General features: G+C 53.0%; 1 protein-coding gene across 1 annotated transcript in view; it reads right to left on the reverse strand.

Moving 5' to 3' along the window:
- Positions 1-1,201: 1,201 nt before the first annotated feature.
- Positions 1,202-18,807, reverse strand: part of TXNDC11 (thioredoxin domain containing 11) — a 43,637-nt gene continuing 26,031 nt past the window's right edge. The window contains exons 8-11 of the mRNA XM_015409908.1: positions 14,536-14,684; positions 12,549-12,655; positions 5,173-5,253; positions 1,202-2,420 (exon numbers count right to left, since the gene is read on the reverse strand). Of these exons, the coding sequence (XP_015265394.1) occupies positions 1,865-2,420; positions 5,173-5,253; positions 12,549-12,655; positions 14,536-14,684 (893 nt within the window). The 3' untranslated portion in view covers positions 1,202-1,864. The remainder of the gene's footprint in view (positions 2,421-5,172; positions 5,254-12,548; positions 12,656-14,535; positions 14,685-18,807) is intronic.

Genomic DNA, 18,807 nt, shown 5'->3' on the forward strand with positions numbered 1-18,807 from the left:
GCTTGCAACCAGTGTTCCCTCTAAGCTGAGTTGCTGTGAGCTAGCCCACAGTTTCTTAGCCTCCGGCTCACACATTTTTGTCTTAGCTCAGGAAGGATGTGGCTCCAGAGCAAGCTAATTCATGCAGCAGCCAAAACGCTCGCTTACAACTTTAATGCCAGTAGCTCACAAAGTAGGATTTTTGCTCACGAGACTCCACAGCTTAGAGGGAGCATTGCTCTAAAGCCACCTTGGGGGTCCCTGCTGGGGAAAAAGATGGGATACAGATAAAGTAAGTAGAGAGGCACGCACAATGACCTAGACCGGGCGAGGGAGAGATGAGGCCCGTGTTTGGAAAGGGCATTCGAGGCCCAGCGTCCTTGTGAGAAATCTAGAAAGCTAGGCTTTTCCAGCAGAGAGCCATCTCACATCTCCTTGGGAATCATGAGAGGGCCCCCCCCAATATTAACTGGAAGCAAGAGATGCCGTCACGCGGAGCGGGAAAGCTCTTCTCCTCTGGAGGAGGACCAGCAGCAGCAGCAGCTCCCCGGCCGCAAAGCCGGCTTTCCCTTTGGGGGGGGGGGGACCCGCCCAGTACAGAATTGTCCTTGTTCCCGCCCCATCGGGCCTGGCAGAGAGAACAGCAGTCCCTCGCCCAGCGTCCCGTGTTCACAGGGCAGATGCCCCATGTGACAAAACAGGACCCGAATCTGCGATGGCACTAGAAGAGCCACGGCCTCCCGCTATACCCGGGGAACGCACCTTAGAACAGAGATGCTTCATCCCAAATCATTTTTGGGGAGAAAGGAGAGTGAGTCCACAGCTGCCTCCAGAAATTGGGGTGTGTGTGGGCTTGCTCGAGCATCCCCTTCAGCCCACCTGCCCATCCGTGAAGAACCACTCCTCCTCCAGGGGAGCTGAAAGGGAGCCCAGGAGACCCGGAGGGCTGTGGGGAAGGGCCCCTCTTTGGCATGCAAAAGCAGGAGCCCCCGGGGCCAGACCGCTCGGCCCTTTTACAAGACCAGGGGGTGGGTGGGTCTGTTTTGACACCCAGCAGTGCTGGAGGAGAGCCAGTTTGGCGTAGTGGTTACGTGGGCGGACTCTAATCTGGGAGAACCGGGTTTGAGTCCCCACTCCTCCACTCGAACCTGCTGGATGACCTTGGTCCAGTCACAAGCTCTCTCAGCCCCACCTGCCTCACAGGGTGTCTGCTGTGGGGAGGGGGAGGGAAAGGAGACTGTCAGCCACTCTGAGACGCCAAGTGAAGGGCAGGGGTATAAAGCCAATTTCTTCCTAAGAGCAGAGGGCAGGATGGTGCAGGATCACCGCTTGAAAAAGAGAGTCACGAGAGGGAAGGAGGGGAGCCACCCTTTTAATTTTTTCCCCTCCCCATAAATTCGGTTTTTGCAAACGCACATGCCTGAGCAGCCCCCCCCCCCGTTCTGTAAATGAAAAACGTCAAAAGATGACCACCCATTTAGACTTCTCCAAGAAAGCATAAATTAAGACTTCCTTTGGGGGTGGGGGAGCTGATGCAGCCCAAAAAACCTGGCCCCGACCGGAGGGCGGGGGGGAGGGAATTGTCACACAGCCGACCTTCCCCGCTCGGTTGACGTTTTCACTGCAGTAGTACAAAAAAACTTGTTATCAAATTAGTGCAATCGGAGAGTGCGAAGGGCGGCCCCGAACGCCGAGACCTGGTTAATTTACTCGTTACAAAAATAGGTCATCTGATTTCCCCGCACACCTTTTGTAGTCTTGCCCCCCCCCCCCAAAGTCTTTATGATGAAATTTCAATAAAAATTTGCATAAAGATCTTCCCGATTGAGAGTCACTTGATTGTTTTTTTGTTACGGCGCGTGTCCCTGTCCAACCCTGCCTCCAGCTACGTGGGCTGCTCTGTCCAGTTCTCTCGGCTGCGCTCCGAAGCCATTGTGGCCTCCAGGCGGGTGCTGTCGTCGTCATCTTCCTCCTCCTCCTCCTCCTCCCGGGTGGGGCTGGAGTCCGGCTCTGCCGTGGTCCCCCGTTCCGCCGCAGCAGCCAGGAGGACTCTGAGCAGGGCATTCTCGGCCAGCAGGGTCTTCGAGGCCTCGGCCAATTCTTGCAGCTTCCCGGCCAGGCCCTGCAGCTCCCGGGACTTCCGGTCGCAGAGCCCCTGCAGGTGCTCCCGCTGGCTCTGGAGGGCCTCGTGCTGCTTCTGCAAGACCCGGCTCTCCTGCAGGAGGCGCCGCTCTTCTTTCCGGGCCTCCGCGAGCTGGGCCTGGAGCAAGGCCTGGGCTTCCCGCAGGGCCCGGATCTCCGCCCTCAGTTGCTGGATCTCCCTTTCCAGGAGGGAGACGCGGCACTCCTGGAGGCGGGGGCTCGAGTGGCGGAGGAGGAATCTGAGAAGGTTGGGGAGGGTGACCGGGAACTCCTCGGGGAACTTCACGCTTTGGTCCTTCCTAGGAGAAAAAGAATCGGAAGAGAATGAGAACCTTTTCCTTTTCCCAAACGGTGTCCCTGTAACCCTCCGGGGGCGAGGCCCCAGGGGTCATAGGCCTTTCCGGAGGGACCAAACGCTGCTTTAAAAGAAGTCCACAAAACTCAAATTGCCTTTGCCTGCCTGCAGCCCACCGAAAGCGGAAAGGAAACCAGTGCTTCTCTAGCCACGAGCTCCTTCTTCCTTGATCACCTGGAGGTGACCACAGGAGGTGGCGGCGGCTACAAGCATGGATGGATGGCTTCAAGAGGGAATTAGATAAGCATATGGAGCCAGAAGTCCATCAGTGGCTGTGAGCCACAAGGTACAGATAGGGACTCTGGGTCTGGGGCAAGTGATGCTCTGTATTCTTGGTGCCTGGGGGGGGGGGGGCAGCGGGGGAAACTCTGTGTCCTGGCCCCACTGCTGGACCTCCTGAGGGCACCTGGTATTTTCGGCCACCGTGTGACAGAGTGTTGGCCTAGATGGGCCATTGGCCTGATCCAACACTGGCTTCTCTTAATATGAAGCAGAGGTCCATCAGTGGCTCTTAGCCTCAAGGTATAGATAGGAACCCTCAGTCTGGGGCAAGGGATGCTCTGTATTCTTGGTGCTGGGGGGGGGCAACAGTGGGAGGGCTTCTGGTGTCCTGGCCCCACTGCTGGACCTCCTGACGGCACCTGGTATTTTTGGCCACTGCGTGACACAGAGTGTTGGACTGGATGGGCCACTGGCCTGGTCCAACAGTGGCTTTTCTTATGTTCAATCCGGTGTGTTGCCCAGCTGAGAGACAATTTCAAAACTCAGCTGAGCGCTCCTCTGGCACAGTGCCGAGAGACGGTGTGGTGTAGTGGTTCAAATGTCAGGGGAGGGTGTGGGAGACCCAGGTTCGAATGCTACCGTGGCACCCTCGACCTAACCCTGCCTCACAGGTTTGTTGTGGGGATAAAATGGAAGAAGAGCGACGTAAGCCCCCATCAGGAAGGGAAGCCAGGTAGAAACGATAGAAACGAATGAAGGAGGGTCAAAACACACCTACAGTCACCAAATCGGACTCCTGCAGAACTTGGTGCCGGGACAGGTTTGGAGTTTTCTGTTTTATTTTGGCTTCAACTGAAAATGTTTTTAAACTGTTACCGCAAACTGCCTTGAACCAGGAGGAAAGGCAAAATATAAACGTTTTGACGTGTAAACTTCTGTCCCAAAAGCAGAACAGCCACAAAGGCTGGCTACATCGGGGGAATCTTGTTTAGGCAGCTCTTCCTGATCGTGGCCTCGCTCGGTCGCCAGGTCCCACGGTCCCAGCCAGTGCGCCCCCTAAGCTGTGGAGTCTTGTGAGCAAAAATTCTGCTTTGTGAGCGAGCGATTTGGCTACTGCATACATTAGTGTGCTCTGGAGCCCCCATCCTTCCTGAGCCGAGACAAAGATCTGTGAGCTGGAGGCTAAAAAAAGTGAGCTAGCTTGCAATGACTCAGCTTAGAGGCTACTGCATACATTAGTGTGCTCTGGAGCCCCCATCCTTCCTGAGCCGAGACAAAGATCTGTGAGCTGGAGGCTAAAAAAAGTGAGCTAGCTTGCAATGACTCAGCTTAGAGGCTACTGCATACATTAGTGTGCTCTGGAGCCCCATCCTTCCTGAGCCGAGACAAAGATCTGTGAGCTGGAGGCTAAAAAAACTGAGCTAGCTCGCACTAACTCAGCTTAGAGGAAACACCGGTCCCAGCTGTGCCCCCTTCCTCGTTCCACTTTCCCAGGGAGCCCAGTTTTAGCTTTGGGGTGGGGCTCCGCGCGGATCCGTTCTGCTAACGGCTGCACCGTCCTCTGCTCCATGGAGCCTTCCTGGGGTGCAAGAGAGCACCAGTTAGAAGTGGGCTGGATCCAGCCCTTTGTTTTCGCTACAGTACTAAGGAAACCCCGACCAGGTGAGGAAAAACAGGAACAAGCGCACAAAACATGAAAGGAGCCTCCCTCCTGCTCTTGGACCGTTTGGGAACTGGAGGGGCGACGTCCAAGCGGCACTCCTGGAAAATGTCAACCTGGGTTTCAAGACGCCGAGCCACAAGGACGGACAATGGCTTTCAAACACCCTTTCCTTCGGAGGCAATGGCAAATTAATTGGCTTGAACCGAAGCCAGCGTTTCCCTCTCAAGCATTCCAGGTCACTGGGAGAACAAAGGAAACAGAAGTCCACACTAGTGGTAAGCTCGGGCCCTGTGTTCTGCCTGGAGCTGTGGAGCCGAGAGGGTGCAAAACCTCAGTCAACGATCCATTTTAAAAACTCTGCCATGATAAAGCCCGGCGTCTGGCAGGCGCCGCTGAGAAACCTCTGCAGGGGAAGCCGCTAACCCTTTCGGCCTACCTTAGCAGGGCTGTTCCTACTGTGGGGAGTCCGAGGACAATGATGATTAAAGGGCAGTGATTATATAGGACAGTGATTATATAGGACAGTGATTATGAAAGGACTGTAAAAGTGGGGGTGGGGTGGGAGGACACGAAGGCCTTCCTTGTTTTCCCAGGCCTCACGGGAAAACCATGGGAGGCCCATTCAACACAGGAACTGAGGCCCCCAGAGTTGCAAGCGATTGTTGATCTGAGCCAGCGTCAGCGGCCTGTTCCGCTGACAACTGGCAGGGGGCCTGGATCCGGCTTCACGACGTGCGGCGGGGGGAGCGGTGACACGTTTCCAAAACATTCTCTGTCCCGAACAAAACAGCCCGGGAGATGCATTCCTTACCTCTGGCGAGGGAAAAAGAGAATGTTGGGGAGGTGGTCGGTCATGAATTCCCAGGGAAGGTCGTTCTGCGACACGTCCACCCTAGCAAGAGAACGGCAACAAGGAGCGCAGGGATTATTTTTAAAAAATTAAGCAAGGGTGGAATGAAGTCCCCACCCCACCCCAATGAAGCCCCTCCACCCCACCACACGGCACGTCAGAGATGCTTTGGAAGCATTTCACTAGAAGGAGGCAAGTTTCTCATATCTCAGCAGAAACGGAACCAGAATATAGAGGATGTTTTTAATCACACTGTCCTCCTATGTGAAGATTCCAACAACCAAGACACACAATTCCCCCCCCCCCGTTCCCCATGAACTAGAGTTAAAGGTATACTTCACAGCTTAAAAGTTGACCCTTAGGAGGTGAGAGAATAAGAACCAGTTTGGTGTCGTGGTGAGGAGCGCGGATTCTAATCTGGGAGAACCGGGTCTGATTCCCCACTCCTCCACATGCAGCTGCTGGTGTGACCTTGGGTCAGTCACAAGTTCTCCCGGAGCTGTTCCCTCAAGGGCAGTCCTCGAAAGAGCTCTCTCAGCTCCACCTACCCTCACAGGGTGTGTGGTGTGGGGAGGGGAAGGGAAAGGAGATTGTAAGCCGCTCTGAGACTCCTTCAGGTAGTGAAGGGCGGGGTATAAATCCAATCCTCCTCCTCTAAAAGAAGGCTTCTCATGTTTTACTTATTGACTGAAAGGTGGCACAGTTCATCAGAGGGCAAAGAGACTTCTGCTGCAACTCTGCACGGCGTACAACTGGGTCATGCTATGAATCCCAAGGCAGAGACTCAGCGGAAGCACTCCCAGGCCAGCGACTCACACAGAGACGCACAGAGCATTGTGGGCCTCCATCCGAGCCTTTGGCTCGTCATCAGTTTCTCAGGGCACGGGCTGCGAGGTCAAGGACCGGTCAGAAGTGGCAGGATGACTCTTGTGTACGCAGGTGACTCAGCGCCGCAGGAAGTCCGAATGAGATCTATAGAACAGCTGCCTGGGGAATGCTGAAGAAGAGATGCGGGACGCAGCTGCCGGGGGAACAAAGGCGAGAGGACGGCCGCGAGGGCCTGGAATGAACCCTGGTCGCTTCTGAGCAAGCACACACTGTTTGTCTTGGAAAGAGGAGTGGGCGTTGAAACTCAGCTTAGCTTCGGGGAGAGGGGAAGGCTTATCGGGCCCTTAATTAAGTGCTGAGCGGTTCCTCAAAGGGCAGCGCTTAAAATACACCGAGGTTCTCATCTGCCCATCGATCACCCTTGAGTCATGCCTGCTCCCGTGGCCGAATGTGGGGAAGGTCTGGTCGAGCGAGAGCTCCAGCGCCTTTCCGTCCCTGCAGAGTGATTCTGTGATTCCACAAAGCAGATTGTACAGGTGGGGACGGCAGTGTTCCCTCTAAGCCAGCTCACAGTTTTTTAGCCTCTGGCTCACACATTTTGGTCTTCGCTCAGGAGGGGATGGCCCCAGAGCAAACTAATTCATGCAGCAGCCAAATCGCTCGCTCTCAACTTGAATGCCAGGAGCTCACCGGGTAGAATTTTTGCTCACAAGACTCCACAGCTTAGAGGGAGCATTGCTTGCAAGCAGTGTTCCCCCTAAGCTGAGTTAGTGTGAGCTAGTTCACAGGGGTTTTTTAGCCTCCGGCTCACACATTTTTGTCTTCGCTCAGGAAGGAGGGCTCCAGAGCAAACTAATTCATGCAGTCGCCAAATCGCTCATCGCTCACACAACTCGAATGCTGGTAGCTCACGAAGTTGAATTTTTGCTCACAAGACCCCACAGCTTAGAGCAGTGGTGGCGAACCTATGGCACAGGGGCCAGAGGTGGCACTCAGAGCCCTCTCTGTGGGCACGCGTGCCATCGCCCCAGCCAGGCCCAGACCATCATTAAAGTGTTGAATTCTCTGCCAAATAATTTTAAGTAAATGAAAGCATTTGGGATTGCTTTCCTTCCTCTGTTTGGATCATCTTAAGTTAATGTGTGAGTTGTTTTTTCTAAAGTAGAACCTCAGTATTCAGGTTAAATTGCCGTGTTGGCACTTTGCGATCAATGAGTGGGCTTTGGGTCGCAGTTTGGGCACTCGGTCTCTAAAAGGTTCCCCATCACTGGCTTAGAGGGAGCATTGGTGAGGAGGAAAGTCCGGAGGCCCTAGGAGGGGGCAGGCAGCAAGACATACCCCTCCAAGACACCAGTTTAAAGTCCCCCAGGGGTTTGGGGGCTGGCATAACACATAGCAGGGGAGGTGGCATGGTACAGGCCTCTCTCGGAAGCCCAGCAGGGTCAATACTTGGAGGAGGGACCACCAAGGAAGGCTCTGCAGAGGAAGGCCGTGGCCAACCACCTCTCCTTCCCACTTGCCTGGAAAGCCCCTTCCTGGGTTTCCCATAAGCCTCTCATCAGACCTCAGAAGCTAAGCGGGGTCAGCACTTGGGAGGGAGGCCACCAAGGAAGGCTCTGCAGAGGAAGGCCGTGGCCAACCACCTCTGCTGCTTCTCACCTGAAAGCCCCTTGCTGCGACTTGACGGCACTTTACAGACCAAGCTGACAAGCTAGCGCACGGTGCACAAGACGGAGTTGGAATGCCCGTCTGGCAATTCGCACACGGGTGCAAGCCGTGCCAGGCGGCAGCGACGTGTCAAAAATGCCCCTTCTCATTAAACCAGGGCTATTTTTGGGCAGGAACGCACAGGAACAGAGTTCCAGCTGGCTCCCGAGTTGACCACGCCCAGCAGGAACTCATTAGCATAACAGGCCACGCCCAACAGCAGAAACTCATTAGGATTGGCTGCATTAGGGGTGTGTGGCCTAACATGCAAAGGAGTTCCTGCTACAAAAAAGGCCCTGGGTTTGGACAACAAACAAGGTAAACAGAATAACAAGCAAAAGGTGGGTGTGGATGGATGACCACGCTTCTGGTAACATGGGGGTGCGGCCTAATGTGCTAATGAGCTGTGTGGTCAGGGGTGGGGCCCAATAGGCTAATGAGTTCCTGCTGTTGGGTGTGGCCTATTATGCTAATGAGTTCCTGCTGGGCTTTTTCTACAAAAAGAGCCCTGCCAAAGTGTGAGTCCATGGGCACCTTCAAGACCAACAAAGTTTGATTCTGGGTAGAAGCTTCCGTGTGCATTCAGGTATCTTCCGTGTGCATTCAGGCATCTGAAGGACGGCGCGTGCACGCAAAATCTGATACCTTGAACGAAACTCTGCTGGTCTTAAAGGTGCCTGACTGGACACAAACTTTGCTCTGCTGCTTCGGACCGACATGGCCTCCCACCTGCATCTATTAAAACATCGCGTTTGCAATATACCCTCCCCTTACGCCCGGCATCCCGGGTCAGACGTTTGGACCTCTTCTGGAAGCACCGTAAAGAGTTCGGGGTGGCGGCTTCCCAAGCGCACTACGAACTAAGCTCGCTTTACCCTCTGAACAGCAGACTCCCCAGCCGGGCCCTGAACACGGTCTGTGAAGCTCCCGTCATCTCTGGACAGGTAGGCTTTGCTTCGCCTGCCGCTTACATAAGAACATCAGAGAAGCCCATGTTGGCTCAGGCCAAAGGCCCGTCCAGTCCAACACTCTGTGTCACACAGTGGCCAAAAGCACCAGGTGCCATCAGGAGGTCCACAAGTGGGGCCAGGACACTAGGAGCCTTCCCACTGTTGCCCTCCCCCCAAGCACCAAGAATACAGAGCATCCCTTGCCCCAGAGTCCCTATCTATACCTTGTGGCTCATAGCCACTGATGGACCTCTGCTCCATATGTTTATCCAATTCCCTCTTGAAGCCATCCATGCTTGTAGCCGCCGCCACCTCCTGGGGCCGTGAATCCCATGTGTTAATCACTCTTTGGGTGAAGAAGGACTTCCTTTTATCTGTTCTAACCCGACTGCTCAGCAATTTCATGGAGTGCCCACGAGTTCTTGTATTGTGAGAAAGGGAGAAAAGTACCTCTTTCTCTACCTGCTCTTTCCCATGCATAATCTTGTAAACCTTGATCGTGTCACCCCTCAGTCGTCGTTTCTCCAAGCTAAAGAGCCGTAAGCGCTTTAACCTTTCCTCATAGGGAAAGTGTTCCAACCCTTTTATCATTCGAGTTGCACTTTTCTGAACTTTTTCCAAAGCTATAATATCCTTTTTAAGGTGTGGTGACCAGAACTGCACACAGTATTCCAAATGAGGTCGCACCATTGATTTATATAGGGGCATTATGATATTGGCTGATCTGTTTTCAATACCCTCCCTAATAATCCACAGCATAGCATTGGCCTTATTTATTGCAGTCACGACATTTTCAGTGAGTTATCTACTACAACTCCAAGATCTCTCTCTTGATCAGTCTCTGCCAGTTCAGACCCCATCAACGTGTATTTATATTTAGGATTTTTGGCTCCAATGTGCATCACCTTGCACTTGGCCACATTGAACCCCATTTGCCATGTTGACGCCCACTCGCCCATCCTTGACAGATCCCCTTGGAGTGCCTCACAATCCTCACTGGTTTTCACCACCCTGAACAACTTCGTATCATCCGCAAATTTAGCCACTTCACTGCTTACTCCCAACTCCAAATCATTAATGAACAAGTTAAAAAGCAGTGGACCAAGTACTGATCCCTGCGGTACCCCACTGCTTACCACCCTCCACTGAGAAAATTGCCCACCTACACTCACTCTCTGTTTTCTATGAACTAGCCAGTTTTTGATCCATAAAAGGACTTGTCCTTCTATCCCATGATTTTTGAGCTTACTTAGGAGCCTTTGATGAGGAACTTTATCAAAAGCTTTCTGGAAGTCAAGGTAAACAATATCTATTGGATCCCCCTTGTCCACATGTTTGTTCACCCCCTCAAAGAACACTAACAGGTTAGTGAGACAAGATCTTCCCTTACAGAAACCGTGCTGAGTCTGCCTCAATAGGTTTTGTTCATCTATGTGCCTACTAATTCTTTCCTTAATAATGGTTTCCACCAATTTACCCGGAATCGACGTCAGACTGACTGGCCTGTAATTTCCCGGATCTCCTCTGGAACCCTTTTTAAAGATGGGAGTGACATTAGCTACCTTCCAATCCTCAGGAATGGAGGCAGATTTTAAGGAAAGATTACATATCTTTGTCAGGAGATCTACAAGTTCACATTTGAGTTCTTTCAGAACTCTCGGATGTATGCCATCTGGGCCTGGTGATTTATCAGTTTTTAAGTTGTCTATCAGTTTTAGGACCTCCTCTCTCATCACCTCAATCTGACTCAGGTCTTCCAACACCCCTCCTGAAATCAGTGGTTCTGGAGTGGGCAAGCACTTCTCATCTTCCACAGTGAAGACGGAGGCATCTAATATATTTGAAGAAAGTTTTATTGTTGGTTTTTACATTTTTTGCTATATGCTCCTCATATTCCCTTTTTGCCTCCCTGACCACAGACTTGCATTTTATTTGCCATAGCCTGTGTTCTGTTTTATCAGCCTCACTGTGACTAGCTTTCCACCGCTTAAAGGAATCCTTTTTACCTTTTACAGCTTCCATTACTTTGTTTGTTAACCATGCAGGCTTTTTCCTATACCTATTTGTGCCTTTCCTAACTTGCGGAATATATATTTTTTTGAGCTTCTAGGATCGTAGTTTTAAATAGTTTCCAAGTTTTCCTTTCAGTTTCCTCCCCACATGTCCCCTCATATCAGAGAAGTTACCCCTTTTAAAGTTAAAAGTGGTTGTGTGAGTCTTTTTGGCCAATTCTCTATTTGTACAAATGATGAACTCAACAACATTATGATCACTGTTTCCAAGTGGTGCAATCACTTTTACATCTCTCACCAGGTCTTGAGTGTTACTTAGGACCAAATCAAGGATCGCCTCTCCCCTGGTAGGTTCCGTGACCATCTGCTCCATAGCACAGTCATTTAGAGTGTCTAGAAACTCAATCTCTTTTTCTCGACTAGAACACATATTGACCCAACCAATGTGTGGGTAGTTAAAATCACCTATTATGACACAGTTTCCAAGACAAAACATGGCACTAGTACAGGTGTCCCCAATGTGATGCCCGGGGGCCACCATGGTGCCTGCTAAGACCTTTCCTGGTGCCTGCCAAGTATTTTTAGAAGAAGAGATTGGATTTATACCCCGCCCTTCACTACCCGAATGAGTCTCAGAGCGGCTTACAGACTCCTTTCCCTTGCCCTCCCCACAACAGGCACCCTGTGAGGTAAGTGGGGCTGAGAGAGCTCTTTCCAGAACTGCTCTTGAGAGAACAGTTCTGACAGAACTTGTGACTGACCCAAGGTCACCCCAGCAGCTGCATGTGGAGGCAGAGTGGGGAATCAAACCTCCCAGATTACGCTCCTAACCAATGCACCAAACTGGCTCCTGCCCAGTTGGGTTTCTAATTGCCCATTTGAGATTTATTTTATTTTTTGATTAGATTTTTTTACCCGAAGGGTCTCGTGGTGGCTTACAACATAAAAGCCAATACGTCAAAAATGACATAGAAACAAATGACAAATATAAAATACTAAGATCAAAGTATTAAAATCTGTTTGGCTGCGCAGATTAAAATGAACATTTAAGCAACAGCTGCCGCTACGGTGTTGGTTTTGTTCCCTCTTGGACTCCTCTTCCCCAGTGTCTCTTTCAAATTACTTCCCTACATTCGGGCCTCCACTGCATGTTGTCGGCTCTGTCTCCCACGTGGCTATTTTGTGGCTGCACCTGCCACCCTGTGTCAGAGTTCAAAAGGTGCCCACTAGGGGTGTGCATTCGGTAAAGCCGGCCTGATAAAAAACCCCGAAAAAAACCTTTTTGGCATTTTTCAGGTTTTTGGGATACCGAATCATGAATGCCGAAAAATGAATGCCGAAAAACCCAAAAATTTTCGGGTCCATTATATCCTATGGGGCCATTGTAGTCAGGGGGTCCAATTTTAGGGGAATCCAAAGAAGGTGCCCCCAATCCTCCATTTTTCCTAAGGGGACGGGAAAAAGGCAGGCAGCAGACAGTGTCTCCCCGAGAATCTCTCTGCAAGAAAGTAAGTGAGGTGTGGTGTGAGGGGGCATATTTGCCAGCCAGAAGTCCAGTGTGCCCCCCCAGAACCAGTGCCTCTGTGGCAGTCAGTGCCCAAACCCAACAGAACTCAGGTCAAATGCCTCCAGAGATTCTCTTATTTGACCTGAGTCCTGTTGGGTTTGGGCACTGACTGCCACAGTGGTCCTGGTTTGCCAGGCAGAATCCATTCAGTTTCTTCCCTCAGTGGGCTCAGAGGATCACCACGGGCACAAGACCACCCAGGCTGTCACAAGGGGGTACGCAGGCTTAGACGAGAGTGCAACGCGATCCGCAAGGAAACAGCCCCCTGCCTACCTGGCCACGACGAAGTTATCGGGCAGGATCCGAGCCAGCTGGATGAAGATGTGGTTGAGGGCCACACAGAAACCACACCACGGAGCGTAATACAGCAGCAAGACGTCCTGGGAGAGGGGAGAAGAGGCAAGCGAGAGGGCGGTGAAGGGCGAGCCAGCCAAGGAGGGCGTTCAGAGGGGAAGGAGAGACAGGCGATGCCACCTTCCCCCTGGCTGATTCAAGGCAGCCAGCCCCCCTTCACTGGCTCCCTCCAGGTTCTCTATTTGCAAAGACAGACATAGAACAGAGACCCTCTGTCAATTTTTTAAACATACATAGAATCTGGATTCTTCGGAGGGTGCTTTCAAACGAGTTCGGGGCACCTCAAGGGCTGTGGCTCAGTGGGAGAGCCTCTGCTTGGCATGCAGAAGGTCCCAGGTTTGATCACCGGCACCTCCAGTTAAAAAGGACCAGGTAGGAGGTGATGGGAAAGATCTCTGCCTGAGACCCTGGAGAGCTGCAAAGAGGGGCCGTGGCTCAGTGGCAGAGCCTCTGCCTGGCATGGAGAGGTCCCAGGTTCAGTCCCCGGCATCTCCAGTTGAAAAGGACCAGGCAGGAGGTGATGGGAAAGACCTCCACCTGAGACTCTGGAGAGCTGCAAAGAGGGGCTGTGGCTCAGTGGGAGAGCCTCTGCTTGGCATGCAGAAGGTCCCAGGTTCAGTCCCCAGAGGCATCTCCAGTTGAAAAGGACCAGGCAGGAGGTGATGGGAAAAACCTCCACCTGAGACTCTGGAGAGCTGCAAAGAGGGGCCGTGGCTCAGTGGAAGAGCCTCTACTTGGCATGCAGAAGGTCCCAGGTTCAATCCCTGGCATCTCCCATTAAAGGCGTCAGGTAGAAGGTAATGCGAAAGACCCCCGCCTGAGACCCTAGAGACCGGCTGCCAGTCAGAGCAGCCAAGACTGACCTTGATGGACCCAGGGTCTGATTCAGTCTAAGGCAGCTACATGTTACATGGTATTAGAAATCACATCACTGTTCCTTTTTTGGGGTGGGTGGGGGGTATTTTTGCATGTGTGTGTGTGTGTCCGTGCCTGGAAGCCATGGCGACCTCTTGTGACTCCTACTGGGGCACGGAGGACGTTCAGAGGAGCAGCTTGATATTGCCTGCTCCTGCCTCCCGGCCCTGGTATTCCTTGGAGGTCCCCCATCCAAGTACTTGCCAGGGTCGGCTCTGTCCAGGTCAGGGCATTGCTGTTCCTTTTCAGAAGCGGCGGCCGTCTCTGAGATACGCTCTCCCCACTTCCCACAGCCGCGATCTGGGAGCAGAGAAACCGCACTGGCGTCTCTACTTGCAATGCAGGCGCACAGCAACGCCCACGACCTGAGAGCCGCCCTCCGCCAGGCAGAACCAAAGCAGACCCTGGCGAGAAGCAGCCAGGGAGAAACTCGCCCCCACCCCCCGAGTCAAGGGAAACACCTCAGACATCAGACACCCCCCCTCCCCCCGTGGGATTAGTCCGCCTCTTTCAATGCCCTGGAGAGCTGATGTGGCGTAAGGGTTACAGAGTGTCAGGCTAAGATCTGGGAGACCAAATCCACGCGGGAAGCTCACCGGGTGGCCTTGGGCCAGCCACGCCCTCTCTCCTCCTAACCAACCTCACAGGGTTGTTGTGAGGGTAAACATGGAGAGGGGGAGAATGCCACTATGGATAAAAACGGGGTATAAATGAAGTAAAGAAGGAGCTCACGGCGGGATATGTTTCTGTCTTTAACCTCACAACAGCCCTGCGAAGCAGGCAGAGAAAGAGGGAGGGGCTCATCCCGAGGTCACGCGTGAGCTTCCTAGCTCTGTGCGGATCTGAACCCAGAACCCCTCTAGGCTGGAGACCCCTGGTCGGCGTCTTCAGATGTGGCTGCTACCAACCAGAGTCAGCCTGCACCTCACCGGATTGCCAAGATCCCAACCCAGCCTGGTCGACGCACTGTGGACACACGCCGCTCTCTTACCTTGTCGCTCATCAGCACCACCTCCTGGAAAGTGTCGGTGGCGACTTCTCTGATTCTGTGCTGAGCGCCAAAGCGGGCGGACCTCTGGCTGCCCATCAGGTGCCTTCTCAAGGGGCTGTACAGAACACTGTAGTTCTGGATGAAGGTTTCTGGAAGGAAGAGTTCGACATTCGGAAGGTTGTTTCGACGTCGCGAGCCGCCCCCGGTAGGTCACCAAAGCAACTGCCAGGTCTGACTGGCAGCTGTGAGCCAGAACGTCGGCAGGCGGGCATCGATTGAGAACATAAGAGAAGAACATCAGAGAAGCCCATGTTGGATCAGGCCAATGGCCCATCCAGCCCAACACTATGTCACACGGTGGCCAAAAATACCAGGTGCCATCAGGAGGTCCAGCAGTGGGGCCAGGACACTAGAAGCCCCTCCCACTGTTGCCCCCCCCCAAGCACCAAGAATACAGAGCATCCATTGCCCCAGACTGAGAGTTCCTATCTAAACCTTGTGCCCCAGACATAAGAACAAAGAGAAGCCAATGCTGGATCACGCCAATGGCCCATCTAGTCCAACAGTCTGTGTCACACAGTGGCCAGAAATACCAGGTGCCATCAGGAGGTCCAGCAGTGGGGCCAGGACACTAGAAGCCCCTCCCACTGTTGCCCCCCCCCAAGCACCAAGAATACAGAGCATCACTTGCCCCAACCTGAGAGTTCCTGTGTATACCTTGTGGCTAACAGCCACTGATGGACCTCTGCTCCATATAAAGGACAAAAGAGAAGCCAGTGTTGGATCAGGCCAATGGCCCACCCAGTCCAACACTCTGTCACACAGTGGCCAAAAATACCAGGAGCCATCAGGAGGTCCACCAGTGGGGCCAGGACATTAGAAGCCCTTCCACTGTTGACCCCCCCCCCCCAGCACCAAGAATACAGAGCATCACTCTGAGATACGCTCTCTGAGATACCCCAGAGCAAGAGTCCCTATCTATACCTTGTGGCTAAGAGCCACTGATGGACCTCTGCTCCATATACTTATCTAATTCCCTCTTGAAGCCGTCCATGCTTGTAGCCGCCACCACCTCCTGTGGCAGTGAATTCCATGTGTTCATCACTGGGTGAAGAAGGACTTCCCTTTATCTGTTCTAACCCGACAATTTGGCAATTTCATGGAGTGCCCATGAGTTCTTGTATTGTGAGAAAGGGAGAAAAGTACTTCTTTCTCGACCTGCTCTATCCCATGCATCATCTTATAAACCTCGATCATGTCACCCCTCGGCCGTCGTTTCTCCAAGCTAAAGAGCCCTAAGCGCTTTAACCTTTCTTCATAGGGGAAGTGTTCCAACCCTTTTATCATTCTGGTTGCCCTTTTCTGCACTTTTTCCAATGCTATAATATCCTTTCTGCTGTCTGGTGACCAGAACTGTAGACAGTACTCCAAATGAGGTCGCACCATTGATTTATACAGGGGCATTAGGATACCGGCTGATTTGTTTTCAATTCCCTTCCTAATAATCCCCAGCATCGCGTTGGCCTTTTTTATTGCAGTCGCACACTGTCTCAACATTTTCATTATCATATTCGGGAGACCACAGAATATGAGAAAGGAACATTCCTGCCTCTCGTTTTCACAGCTCACAGAAGCAGATATTCCGGGATTCCTCTCATAATTAGACAAATGGCTCAGCGTGCCAAAAAGGTCAGTGTTGGGTTTCAAAAGACAAAGCACACAGCCAAGTTTCCAGTCCTCGGTGTTACGAAGAAACACCCGTAGGCCAAGAACTGATAAAAGTGTCTGCAGCTGGCAGCAGTTAAGGAGAAGGTTTTGGGCATCGTCCCCCCCCCCCCCCCCCCGGGCCCCCCCCCCCCCCCCCCCCCACGGGCCCTCATCCTGTCCCGTAACCTGTAGAAGCCAGAACAAATCACGCAACGCTGCTGAAACGGCTTGCGTGACGGAGGCTGGGTTGGGCACAGCTCAAAAGCTGGCAGTCACCTAGGGACACGATCCTCTGGGGATTTCCCCTGCACAAGCCAACTGCAACGAACGATGCTTGCACGAGAGTAACACAGCACAGTGCTTTAAAACAGGCTCTGTGGAGCAGGGTAGGGTTGGGCCAAGACAGGAAGGAGGAGGAGGAGATTGGATTTATACCCCATGGCCCTTCACTACCCAAAGGTGTCTCAGAGCGGCTTCCAAACTCCTTTCCCTCCCCCTCCCCACAACAGACACCCCCTGTGAGGCGGGTGGGGCTGAGAGAGCTTTTGACAGAAACTGCTCTTTTTCAAGGACAGCTCTTGTCAGAACTACGGCCTGCCCAAGGTCATCCAACCAGGTGCGAGTGGAGGAGGAGTGGGGAATCAAACCTGGTTCTCCCAGATTAGAGTCCGTGCACTCAACCACGATACCAAAGAGATTGGATTTACCTGCCCTCCACTCGAAGTCTCAGAGTAGTTTACAGTCTCCTTTCCCTTCCCCTCCCCACAACAGGCACCCTTGTGAGGCAGGTGGGGCTGAGAGAGCTCTTGACAGAAACTGCTCTTTTTTCAAGGACAGCTCTTATCAGAGCTACGGCTTGCCCAAGGTCATCCAGCCAGGTGCAAGTGGAGGAGTGGGGAATCAAACCCGGTTCTCCCAGATTAGAGTCCTCTGCGCACTTAACCACGACACCAAACTGGCTCACTACACCAAACTGGAACCCTTGTCTCTCTCCTTGTGCTCGCTTCGCTTCAGAACTGCCGCTCCACCCTGAGCCTGTGGGCTCCTTGGGAATTTGGTCATGGGGTAGTGGACACAGCCACAAGATGGCTGCCACAGGAAGCCGAGTCACTCACAAAATGGCTGCCACAACTTACTTTCAGCCACCCAGGGAAGATCATAGAATCGTAGAGCTGGAAGGGACCTTTGGGGTCCTCTAGTCCAACCCCCTGCACAATGGAGAAAATTCACAAATACACCCCCCCCCCACACACACACACACTCCCAATGACTCCTGGTTCCACGCCCAGAAGATGACAAAAAAACCTCCAGGATCTCCAGCCGAACGGGCCTGGAGGAGAATATCTGTGTCAGAAAGGGCCACGAGAACTGAGCCCTGAGGCCACCCTTCCTGCCCTCCCTCTCAGGATCTGCCCGAGTTCACAGAATCCGCACTGCTCTCAGATGGCCATCTAGCCTCTGTCTGAAAACCTCCAAAGAAGGGGAGCCCACCACCTCTTGAGGAAGCCTGTATGTTCCACTGAGGAACCGCTCAAACTGTCAGGAAGGTCTTCCTCCTGTTCAGCTGAAAGCTCTCCTGATTTAATTCCAACCCTGTTGGTTCTGGCCCGACCTTCTGGGGCAGCAGAAAACAGCTCCTCACCATCCTCTATAATGACAGCCCTTCAAGGACTTGAAGATGGTTCTCATATCCCCTCTCGGTCCTCTCCAGGCTAAACAGACCGCCAAAGCAACATTAAAAAAAAAAAAAGTCTGCCCAGCCAATCAAATCTCCAGCGGCCAATCAGACGCCTTGCAGGGCAAAAGCCCCGGCTAGCCCCACCCCCTTTCTAGAAACATCTGGCTGGGTGCCAGGAGAGGCGTCAGCGGTTGCCACGGTGCTGTTGGGCAACAGGTTGGGGGACCCCTCCTCTCCCTTGACTCAGTCCTTCTAGGATATTAAGAAACTGGGGGGAGGAGGGAAAGAAAGGTAGCCGTGTCTGAATAAACCAGGGCAAACAGGGAATTGCGTCAAACGAAGGCGCGAGGTCATGTCTGAACAGGCCCGCAGAGCATCAGACAGACTCTGTTGGACGAACTGAGGCAGATCACGAGGAGGGAGGGCAGGGAGGGTTGCCTCAGTGCTCAGTTCTTGTGGCCCTTTTTTACATGCCCAGGGAAATGTTGATTGCCACTCTGGGGTCAGGAAGCAATTTTTCTCCAGGCCAGTTTGGTTGGAGATCCTGGAGGATTTTTTTGTCATCTTCTGGGCGTGGAACAGCGATCACTGGGAGTGTGTGTGTGGGGGAGGTATTTGTGAATTCCCTGCCTTGTGCAGGGGGTTGGACTAGATGCCCCCGGAGGTCCCTTCCCACTCTATGATTCTATGAACCGCGTGCTTCCCCCTCCTGCTCAAACGTGCCAGCTGCAGTGAACCTCCCCGCCTGGCTTTAGGTTCTGTGGCCCCTTGCCGATCCAAGCCATCCGGCTCACATGCTTGCAGAACCAGGACAGACCCAACGGGGACAGAGAGGCCTTCACGGGGGGGGGGGGGGGGGGGGGAGCGGAAACCGGCCCAGGAGGGTT

The sequence above is a fragment of the Gekko japonicus genome, unplaced genomic scaffold, assembly GCF_001447785.1.
Source record: "Gekko japonicus isolate JY-2015 unplaced genomic scaffold, Gekko_japonicus_V1.1 scaffold78, whole genome shotgun sequence".
Lineage (NCBI taxonomy): Eukaryota > Metazoa > Chordata > Lepidosauria > Squamata > Gekkonidae > Gekko > Gekko japonicus.